This window comes from Ammodytes marinus (genome assembly GCF_949987685.1).
Source record: "Ammodytes marinus genome assembly, chromosome: 4".
NCBI classification, from domain to species: Eukaryota; Metazoa; Chordata; class Actinopteri; order Uranoscopiformes; family Ammodytidae; genus Ammodytes; species Ammodytes marinus.
In genome coordinates, this window is record NC_137233.1 from 32,833,285 (window position 1) to 32,845,440 (window position 12,156).

The 12,156-nt window shown below is 40.0% G+C and overlaps 1 protein-coding gene across 1 annotated transcript in view; it reads right to left on the bottom strand.

Moving 5' to 3' along the window:
* LOC307249128 (integrin alpha-5-like) overlaps positions 1-12,156 on the bottom strand; it is a 61,841-nt gene that overhangs the window by 27,592 nt on the left and 22,093 nt on the right. The window contains exons 8-17 of the mRNA XM_080025762.1: positions 9,824-9,868; positions 9,463-9,506; positions 9,260-9,316; positions 6,263-6,315; positions 4,633-4,841; positions 3,664-3,855; positions 3,275-3,320; positions 3,070-3,183; positions 1,818-1,873; positions 1,084-1,241 (exon numbers count right to left, since the gene is read on the bottom strand). Coding sequence (XP_079881888.1) covers positions 1,084-1,241; positions 1,818-1,873; positions 3,070-3,183; positions 3,275-3,320; positions 3,664-3,855; positions 4,633-4,841; positions 6,263-6,315; positions 9,260-9,316; positions 9,463-9,506; positions 9,824-9,868 — 974 coding nt within the window. The remainder of the gene's footprint in view (positions 1-1,083; positions 1,242-1,817; positions 1,874-3,069; positions 3,184-3,274; positions 3,321-3,663; positions 3,856-4,632; positions 4,842-6,262; positions 6,316-9,259; positions 9,317-9,462; positions 9,507-9,823; positions 9,869-12,156) is intronic.

Sequence of the window (12,156 nt, forward strand, 5' to 3'; positions counted from 1 at the left end):
AAGATATGAAAGGCATAACGGCTTTAGATGATCGGAAATAGTTAAGAGCACAATAAGTCTGTAATATAATGTGCCTTGTTTTACCATCGTTACATGGCAGCATAAAACCTGAAAATAAAAGTAATATTACGTTTATTTCTTCCTTTGTTTCTACATTGAAACAAGTGGTCACCTGGAAACAGCTGTATGTTGGAGTCTAGCAGATAGCCTGGAGGTCTCAACAAGTCAAATCTATCGCCTGGTACATACAAATTTAAAATAAAAGCTATATGAGCAGTCTAATAGACATTAAAACCTCAAATGTCTGTTAACAAGTCCTCACCAGAGCTGCTCACATGACTGAACATCCCCCATTAGTCTGGGAACAGCATAATAAATTCATGTTGGGATTGGGATCCCTGAGCTAGTAACTAACTGATTCTTTGGGTGTTTCACTGTTCCACTTGGACTTTCCATAAGGGAGCTCTTCTCCAATAACTCCATGATGATGGTGGTGCTGATAACAGTGTTATAAACCTATGGCTTTGTTGGTCTATAACAACAACACCTAGGTTGTACAATAACAAAATCATTGTACCTTAACCACTGTTCAATAGAAACTTCTAAAAGGTGTGTTTTGTCACGCTCACACCACGGATGGTTTATCCGGCCGGCACTTGGTCCAGATTGATTGATTGATTAATTTCTAATCATGTTGGTGATCCCTTAACATTCATTTCACGCCATTATCAGGTCAATGTTTTAAATGGTCCAACACCTGCACAACTAATGCCATTCTCGTCACGGCATGCTTAACATGCCCAACTAAGAAGGTGACAATTGTAAACATATCTGATAACCATTAGCGTTAGCATTGTCAATGTGAGCATGCTGCCTTTAGCATTTGGCTAAAAGCACCTATGCACACTGTGAGTAAGTACGGGCTCACAGAGCCGGTATAGCATTCAATATTTTTTTAATCCTTGTCAATCCAACTTGATAGAAAAATGCCTAAATAGTTTTGGTATTTGCAACATTTCAAACAAGTGACATCCACTCTGCCTGACATTGATAGGGAAAAAGCAAAGAAAGCTAAAGACTGACCCGCAGATAGATCTGGCCCTCATGGCACAAGCGTTCTCCGTTGGCGAGGCGGAAGGTCTTCACCAGACTGGGCTGCTGGCTGTCCAAGAACAAGGTCCTCCTAATGGACTCCCTCTGGTTCTGCTTCACACTGTCCAACTCAACCTCCACCGCAAAGCCTTGAAAAATATACACACGTTTAAGAGAAGAATAACAGTGAATATGCACAATCTATATGCCTGTATGAAACACAGAAAAAGGCATGTGATTGTACGAATATGCACGCACACTCTACATTCACTGACATATCGCAACATGCAAATAAAGACACGGTACAGTGGTAAACATTCTTATGGTAAAGCGCCTTTGTGTTTTATGCAGCCCACATGACAACAACTCTGCACTGAAACACAGATAGTACACTTACAATAAACACACACACACTTTGCTAAGCATTTGGCCCACCAAGTTTTCCTGCATTTACATGACTCTTCTTTTATCTTGATCTTAACTGCCAAATTGACCACAGTGAGGTCCAGCATACTTGTGGCTCTACACAAAGAAAGCAAGGTAATGGGGACCATGTGTGTGTGTGTGTGTGTGTGTGTGTGTGTGTTTGTGATTGTGTGTGTGTGTGTGTGTGTTTGTGATTGTGTGTGTGTGTGTGTGTGCGTGTGTGTGTGTCTGCGTGCGTGTGTGTGTGTGTGTTTCTGCGTGCGTGTGTCTGCGTGCATGTGTGTGTGTGTGTGGCTCACCTAGATGAGAGGGGAGGTGCTTCCCATTAGCCAGCAGGCAGAAACTGATGCTGACACTGGAGGTTTAAAAAAACAGACGGAAAGAAATGTGAAGGAACACATTTTTACACTGAGCTTAATACAGATGTGTTCACAGGGATTTGGAACTCCTCTTTATTTTCTACATAACTTGTGTATAGGCCGACCGACTTTTTTTTATTTAAAAGAAATTGTAATAATTATTTTAAGTAATAATCCTCTCATAAAATCCCATGTTTAAAACCATCTAAGCCTATCTAAGCAGGACGGATGCGCGGAGAAATGATTCAATATGCAATGCAGCATTCATGTTTGTTATTTTATCACTGTAGGGCATGTAACTCAACAGGTACAGCTGATCAAAATATACCATTTTACTGCTACATCACATTAAAAGTGTCTCAACGACGGAACGTTGTAGGAGGCTTTTATTGTGAAGAGGCAGCCACAGGAGCTGTTCAACCATTCATCAACTGTATGTCATCAAAACCAGACAAAACTGGTCATTTTCGGGCTGTTACCATGGTAAACACAGGCCAAATTGACCAGGACTAAAACCTTATAAGGGATAACAACTTTAAAGCATCAACAAGAAATGAGTGGACACATTCCTCATTCATTTTGTGAAAAAGTTACAACCATTTTCCAACCGAATATGTGTTAATGACTGAACTCAGATCCTTCCACCCTTACTAGTGTCCATTTCCTTTTTCTCTCCCTTAAGTTTTATTTTTTATTTCCATGGCAGCAAAAAAACACAAACAAACATGAAAACAAGACTCACTTATTTCAACAGCCAATATTTTTTCCCAGCATTCTAAATACTTTTATTCCACATTTAATATGATATTTAAAATGTAACTTGTGGAAAGAGCTTCATTGGGATTAAAAGCCCCATGAGTGATCCTTTTTTTCATTACTGGATCTAAGAATACTGAATGTGTAGTTACAGAGAGAGAGAGCTTGGCCAGGAGAGTGGCACACATGAAGTCATTTGACATTCTGGTCTTGAGGTAAAGTTGGAAAGCTGGAATGAAAAGATGTGTGTTGTGCAAGACTTTCCATGTTCTGTTATTGTGAGAGAGCTCTGTCTATACTCTTAAGCCTTTTTGTCAAACCATTCCCATCAATTCCATACATTACAAACACTGTACGTTGGTTTAAACCGTATGATCTTCCTATTAACACATCAGTGGAGCTAAACTTTCTTAAGGGAAAATGCTGATGCCCATACCAAGACACAGTGATGGTCTCATTCCCTGAGAACAGCTCACAAGTCTTCTCCTCCTGGTTGAACATGGTTGGCTGGACCGTAAGAAACCCACTGGCACTCACTATCGGCCGAGCCCTGGTCGAAACACACAGACAAATGAAGAAATAAGAGTAAAAAGAATGCTCTACACAGTTGTTACTACACTTCTATATGTGCTTTAACGTACCTGTATAGCACCGCTTTATCAGCCCCGAAAGCACCAACAAGCAGATCTGCAAGACGGGAACGTGAAGAGAAATGAAACACATCACAGGAGACCATTTAGTGTTGGTGTCAGCACATTCTTGTTGTCAAAATCTCTTTTGGTCCAAATCAGTGAATATCTCCTCATAATATCCACTCCGCAACCTGTCTGTACTGTGAAAAAAACAACATGCTAGTTTACAGAGCCTAGGCTGTGTATGAACAATGGATCTTTTATCAGCGCACACACAGTACGGTGACAGGTAGCTGATTGTGAGGAGATAATCATGGTTTTGACCAAAATTTATTTTGACAACAAGCGTTCTCCAGAATTGCTGACTCCACCTTTAACAGGGATACTTTCTGCAGTACCTGGGTAGCCGTTATTATCCACATCCTTGTTGCCACGCAGAGCAAAGCCAAAGCTGGCTGGGAAAGAGCTGGATGCCCATTGGCCAGAGAGAGTCTGAGTGGGCGTGTCCATCAGTCCTTCGCCATGACCATTATAAATGAGAACCAATCCATGCTGGTCGTCTCCTCCGTAGGGACAGCCGATGGCCATGTCTAGTTGTAAAACAGCAACAACAGATCATGTGATGAACCAAATTTTTCCTCAAAATCTGTACAACCCATATATGTGTGTAGCTGGAGCTTACATGCACAGCAGCTTACAGCATAGTTATTAAAACGTGTTTTGAGTACAAAGGAAGGACTAAGCATGGTTGTGTGGGTAAAAGTTACTGGAACCAGAAAATGTTAAAGGTAAAATGAGGAACTTTTAAATTCCTCTGATGATCATACATTGCATGTGACAATAAAATGTGACCATCAGTGCAAATAATGCTATTTTTGTATAGTTTTTTTAATGCCTTTGTCATGGGCATGCTCACGAGGAACAACAGCTGGCGTAGTAAAAACACTACCGCTTTTGTCCAAAGAGGGTGCAAGAATGAAAACAAACTGAAAGTTCCTTGGAGCACCTTTAATGTTGAAATGTGAATAAAACATACCGTTTTCAAAAAGTAGGTTGATTAATCAATGAATTGACTGAATTTATCGAGGATGTATAATACACTTTGGGACACTTTAGACACACACACACACACATATATATATATATATATATATATATATATATATATATATATATATATATATATATATATATATATATATATATATATATATATATATATATATATATATATATATATATATATATATATACATATTGTGTCTGAACAATATGTAACGGTTCAATGAAAAGTAAAATATGAAAATCTATAATAAAATGTAATGTAAGTATTGTTTACTAAGTGTATGACATTTGGGCACACCTACCATTGAATCCATCCTGGTTGAGATCACCCAGCGGAGCCAGCGAGGTGCCAAAGCGGCTGAAGGCCTGTTGTCCCATGAGATGAGCCTGGCCTGGCTCTAGCTGCAGAGGGCCTCTCTGGAGGAAGACGTACACCTTCCCCAGCTCCTCCAGACGCCCGTCTGACCCACGGCGCATGAACATGGGAGCGCCCACCACCAGGTCATCCAAACTGGGCAGCCAAGCACAGGCAGAAGACATGGCATGGAGAGGAAGATAAAAGGAGAGGAGAGCATAAGAAGAGGAAGAGTTGTATGGAATATATGGAGAGAAGATAAAGAGACATGTGGATTTTAGGTTCAAAGTTCCTTATTTAAAGGTGAAGTCAGCGATTTTGGGGAATGCTTGTTGTCCAAACACTGTTTGTCTGCTACTACCTGTCCGTACCGTTTGTGCTCTGCAAAGAAAATGTGTGTTAATACACAGCCTAGGCTCTGTAAACTGGTATGTATCTTTTTACAGAGTGTGCACACAGTACAAAAAGATAGCCGATCGTGAGGAGACATTCACTAATTTGAAAAAAAGTGAATTTGACAACAAGCATTCTCCATAATCGCTGACTTCACATTAAAGCTGTGACACCAAGGCAATTACCTTATGTGTAAAAAGAAAATTATCTTCTGATTTTGATTGAACATTTGGTTTTCCACTTCTATCATTTCCCCTGAAGCAGCTTTAAGGTTGGAAAAATCCAAGACTTTCTTGCACTAGGCTGTAGTCTAGATTTCTTGGGCTTCCTTTATTATAAGTTTCCACTTAATTCAGGCGGACATAATTGGTATCTGGGAAAGGCTAAGTATCTCCTGTAAAATAAAGTTCTGTGGAATTGTGGAGTCTGTAATAACCATTCACATGATGAGTGAAACAGGGGAAAGGCGCAACGAAAGAAGAAGCGACTATTTCCTGATAAAAGACTGATGAAAAAATGTGTAAAAGTCATGTTTGTCCCTCTGACTCAATTATACCAAAATAATGCTAAAAACAAAAAGACCAAGTCACAGCCAAATAGAGTACAAGTACCGACGAGGTGAGCATTCTTATAAAACACCAAAACACTTTAGAGGCTACACGAAAAGGAGAGAAAAAAAAATTGTGTCCAGGGTGTGCCTCCGCCAGAGTTAAGGAAGTGGAATTTGCCAAAAGAGAAGTTTGTCCTTAGAAGAACTCTAGGCAGAGTGCAGGGCACAGCGCATGGTGTTTTTCAGAAAATGACACATTAGAGAGTAACAAGGTGACTGAGCATGTGAGAGGAACTTTTCCAAAAAGCCCCACTGTTGTTTCAGTGACCTCCTGTTTGAGCTTACCTATTCTCTTCCATTTCTTTTAACATTTCTTGACAAGGTGGAATAGTACAGATAAACTTGTTGTACATATCGCACACACATTTTCTATTTTTCTCCCCAATCACAGGCACTGAGAAATGGCTAACACAGACACAAAAGCTAAACTCATGGAGATACACATAGCAACCAGCACAAAACAATAACCTCAATAGTTACATATAGAATGTGTGCACAGACATAAATATACCTCGAAATGCAACAATCCAAATAGAAAAATCGGCAAAGGAACTTTTCTCTCCCCATCACTCACCCGTCGCTGTTGATGTCGGTGGCTGCCACTGCGTAGCCAAAGTAGGACCCCATCTGGAAGGCATCACAAACAAGGACCCAGTTAGCCTGTAATCACCCCACGGTGCTTATATCCCTTTAGCTTTGCTTTCATTTTCTTTCTCCGTCTCCATTTTTTTTTCTCCCTGACTTTTGTACCTTGCCTTCACCACCACCACCACCACCAGAAGCTCTCCTTCTTCAATCGCTGCTTCCCACAATGCCCCTGGGGTTTATTCTCCTTCTCCCTTTTCATGGAGCTCAGTGTCAAAGCTCCTGTAAAGCTCCTTGGAGAGGTCGGAGGTCTGAGGGGGGAGTGGAGGACTCAAAAACCCCTTTAAAACTCACTCCAGGAAATAAATGTTTTTTTTCCCCATTCTGATTTCATACCACATGGTAAATGAGGGTTAAGTTACATCCTTGGGTGACTCTCCACTTCAAAGTGATTTTTTAGTGTAGTAAAGCATTAATAAATGAGTTTGTGAAACTGCTTTTCAAAACCAAATACTGAATATCGGGGTTGTCTTCCTGTATCGCACAGGCAAAACAGCTAATAACAACGTAGACTGTATAAATGGTGCTGGCTACTGTGGGCCCCCTTATTTACATACCATTATTATACATACCCTTTACGGAGTCTAGGCTGTGTTTGTTATAATGATTCGATACCATCAGAGGTAGTGAATGTAAAGCTACCTTGGTATAAATAGTATGACAAATGTTTGACATTATTGTCTTATACATGCCATCATATCACCCATATCACCTAGTATTAAATGTGCAATTTGGACACAAAATGGGCTGCTGAGCCAAGGAAACATGGCCGAACAGAGAAAGTGTTGTTTAATTGCGTAACAAATGACGGTTTTCGCTTTCGCCAAATATACAGGACCTCTTGCACAAATACTCTCTGGTGTGTTTTTGCAGCTGACTCTGACATACACTGTCCAAAGCCCCCACTGAGGGACCAACATTCACACACACACACACACACACACATACACACACACACACACACACACACACACACACACACACACACAGAGAGCATAGAGTCAATTAGCCCGGGGTTTACCTCAGATCACTCTCACTATGACTTAACAGTTTACTCAGCGCCCTCTGCCTTCACACTGACACCTCTGAGCAGTCACTGATGACCTCCCACACTGAAAACAATGACACACACACACACACACACACGCACACAGGCTGTCCCGTGGGTGCATTGTCACATGCTCTCACATCTTGCGACAAGTACACAGTGACGCCTCCTTAAATTTCTCAAGAAAGTCAGAGACAAATCCGTTTTCCCATGAAAACATTTAGCTAGTATTTCCAAAGGGGATAGGTTCCAAAACTTTGAAAACAATGCCAAAATGTACTCTCCTATGTTTGGTCTCCTAGACATTTAAATCTAAGCGATAGAAGGTTAAAATCCACTGTCCTTGTTTTGTTTACATACGGATACTTAATCGATTGTTGTGCCAAAGCAAATTGATTCAGGTAGAAAAACTTCTATCATACATGTTGATGAACTGCCAACATATGAAACCATGTGATGATGATAACTGAAGATTAGCCTGATTTGCTGAGAGAGTTAGTTTTTTCTCAAATTGTGGCAGTGGGGTAAAGTGAGACAAATGCTGTGGGGTAAAGTGAGACAGTGTTTGTGCCCTCTTTTAATGAATCCATTATAGTTGAGGTAGCAAGGTGACTAGTTTGAATAAGACAAAAGACAATGTGGGCTGGAGGTGGGGGTTGAATGGTTATAGGGGTGTCAGCAAGGGCATGGTTTGGCACGTATGTATGTGGGGGACAGGAGAGTGACCTTTAACATCAATAGACTCAAAGTAATATGTCTTTATTTAATGAATGATCCCAATAAAACAAATGCAGAAAAATATTAATCAAAGACTCAAAAGATGGAAAATGACAGCTGGGTATAGTCCTGTGTTCTGAGTCCCAGGCTGCTGGTTCTGATTGTCCTTTGCTCTGATCCCCAGACAATAGGTGGCTCTAAGGGTCCTGTGTTCTGACCCCCAGACTGTGCTTTAATCTAACTGGTTCTATCTGTCATTTGAATGTTTATTATTGAATATGAATTATATGTTGTATTTGATCAGAGTTACTTTCAAGTGTTTAGAAACATTTTTTTCTTAATTGACCAAACCCCATGATTCTGTTACTCGTCCGACATTAGTTTTGGAATATTTGGTTTTCAAGCTAGCTGTCGGGATTCTAGCTGTTACAAGATGTGTTGTTATTGTAGTTTCAGAGTGAAAAAAGTAAGTGGATCAGTTTACCCCCTTGATCTCTCTGGTCTGTAGCTGGGGTAAACTGAGACACAAGACAACTTCTTTTTAAACAATCATATTTTCACTGCCCTTTGTCATGAATACATTCTGCTAATGCCCTTTTCTAGGAAACATCCTGAATTAAAGGGAAATGTGTACATTTGACTGAAAAATCATTTTAGCTCCCTTAGAGGGGAGCAAATGTAAAAAGTGCCTCACATTACCCCGTTCTCCCCTACCCATGTCTGTCCCTGCGTTCCGAATCGCATACTCTTTCTTTTTCTATTCTACATCCTACATCCGACGATAAAAAGAATCTAGTTAGGATGCAGTAGGCTTTCTATTGGGACATACTTTTACTTGTTTATTTCATCATAACATTGCGCCTTGATCTTGCCTCTTGCTTTTATATCCGTCGATATATGTTGAGTCAATACAGCGACAACATGAACACTAGCCTGGTCGGCTGGTTCTGGGTTTGATTTACAGCTTATAACAAAAAACGTGAGCCGTGCCTACAGTAAGCCTGAACTCTGACCCTGCTAAAGGCCTCCTCCCCATGGGGCAAATTCCTTTATCTTCCAACAACCCTCCTTTGCACAAGTCACTTTAAATGTACCACCATATGAAACAATAAGGACCTGGGGAGTAAGCTACAGAAAATCTCCAGCCAGATGTGGACATACCTGCTCCCCTGTCAAGTTGAGCAGAGACTTCAGATCCCTTCCATTTAATATGGACACCTATAATAAGACAGAAAAAAGTCAAGTTTATAAAATGCTTTATTGATTAGTACTGCAGCTGTGAGCACTGCATGTATATACATTAATGTTTACTAGAGTATTTTCACTGTAAATTGATGTAAAATGAAAATGTGGGGGCTCCTTACTACACCATACAGCATATGTCCTTTTGGAACTCCTGTGATGAAATCTGCAATGAAGGCAGAAAGAGGCTAAGGGTTAGGAGGGGGCATTTCAAAACAAGACTTTCGGACTTAGAACTGAAATGTTGAGTGAAGCTTGAGACAACCAACAAAATGAGGTTTATGTTTGGTAGGTAGCCTATGTATTTTTGAGATTCATGTATTCTTCATTCTCTTGATGTGCTTGCTTCCTGAAAGACTTAATAATCCCTTCCTGCAGTCCTGTGTGTTGTGACAGTTAACTATTAGACAGAGGTTGGGGTCCTGGGTCAGCGAACCCGGTACTCAGCCATGCATTTCTCTGTTCTGTAAATATGACCCTCACCTTCCTCACCATCCCCACTGAACTCCCCACCAGCCACAGAGTAACCTGCAGGACAAAATGAAGAGTAAAGATGAGGATGAAAGTAGGGGATACAATGAAAAGTTGAAGGACACATGATAAAAAGCTGAACATACAAGTTAGTTGAATCTGTTTGAGCTTGGAGTGGGTAAAAGTGAAGTAAGTTAGAAGTCAAAACAATGTGTACAGTAGCACTAGTGTATTTTTGTTGTATTATTTGAGGCTATTAGTAAAAGAACACGCCTTTACACAAAAAAAATTTCAGCTTTGGTGCACACCGCATGATGATCTTTAAAGACTACTCCAATGATTTAGCATTGCACTTTAAAGGTCACATTTATTCTCAGTTTTATGTTCAAAATTGTAATTTTGTTTCTACTAGAAAACTGTTTTACATAGTGTAGTGGCAAAACAACTTTTATATTTATCACCAAGCCATTGCAAAATCAGCCTTTGTCTGAAACGCTTTGTTTTAGCGGCTGTTTTCTTTAAGCCCCACCTTCCAAAATGCCCAGTCTGCCAAAAGTCTGAATATGACATCATAAGGGGATAAACATCTGATTGAGGATTTTGAAAAAAGGTTTTCAGAAAGGTGAAGAAAAAGAGAGAGGATTGTTTTTTCTAATAATTTGGAAGTCTGTACACACACACACACACACGGGACATTTACAAATATTGAAAAAACATGGGGAAGTGCATTTTGCATAATGGGGGACCTTTTATAACATTATCAAATTCTCAATGGATGAATCAAAATCATTATAGCAGAACCAGAGGTATGCTGTTTTTTATTACATGCATTCTAAATTATGTGTCAAAACCTGGTCCATAATTACATTAATGCAATTCAACCAACAGCTCAGTCTGTGATTCAAGTGTGTTATGCTAGAAGCAGCTAATGTAGCCTTGAGCAACTAGCCTAAAGCAGATTTGAGGATCGAGCTACAGAGGTCTAGTCAGGTCACTGGAGCGACATCACTTGAGAAGATCTATCAGATTTGGTTGCGTTCCCTCTGGAACCACAGTTTCCAAGTATGTTTGCCTCTTAAACACCTCTAATATGCATTGGATGGATAAAGTCAGTCGATATCCCCTTTCAGACACTGCAGACAGATGAAGTAGTGCAGGCCACATCAGCTGGTTTGCCAATTCAGGGAGTGTATATGAAAAATCAATCTGGACAGCTATCGTGTGTCAGCACTGGAAAGTTGGACAGTGGCATATGCTGACGCACATTCTGAGACACTGTGTGAAATCACATAGAAAACAATGGAGGCCAGTGTTTTCACATGCGTCACAAAATAGCCAAGGCTGCAGGAACATGTTTTAAATGAGGGTTACTGCACAAACGCTATATTCATTTTCCTTTATTTATTCTCGAAAGATCAATTGAGGGTTACCCTCTTTTACAATGACGTCGAGAATTACAGATACACAATATACAATGAGAATACACAACAAGCTTACAAAGAGACAACAACAATTAAAACATTCAGATCAATTGAATAAAACAGAACAATAGCCTAATTAAAACAGTTACAATTGGAGTGGGGCTGATTCAAAATAATAACTTTAAATTGGTTAACAGTTATGAGTGTATTTATTTTAATTTGATGTTGTAGGCTGTTCCAGGAGTCAGGGGCACTGTGGCTAAAAGCAGTTTTACCAAGGTCAGACCGGGCGTATGGAACATATAACATGAGCATTTCAGTTGAGCGGGTATGATAAAGCCCATCTGAAATATGCAGCATTGTTGTCAAATAGAGTGGTAGCTTTCCGGTCAGGGCTTTATATATAAAAATATACATCAGGTCGGCAATACGTCATCTGGACGGAACTCTCGTGACCACGCCCCCTTTGGGGGGAAAACAATACACAGCGCTCCATTCACTTTGTATTGAATGACACCCGTATTCGGCAAACAAACTTAATAAAAACGTAATACGACATGCCTTTCACAAATACACGTTACTTTCTTTAAAGCCACGGCTCTTGTCTATCTATACGGGCTGTTTTGGTGAAAAAGTATTGAGTAATTTTCAATATCGAGACAAAACTCTTAACTAATGTATGCTGAATGCTAGGCTAATGTTAGCCTTCTGCTGTAGGCTAACCATAGGCTAACCCTCACGGACGGGAAAAACACCTCAATATTGAAAATTACTCAATAATTTTTCACAAAAACAGCTCGTATGGACAGACAAGAGTCGTGGCTTTAAAGAAAGTAACGTTTTCTTGTTAAATGGACGTTTGATTACGTTTTAATTAAGTTTGTTTGCAGAAGACAGGTCTCCTTCAATACAAAGTGGATGGAG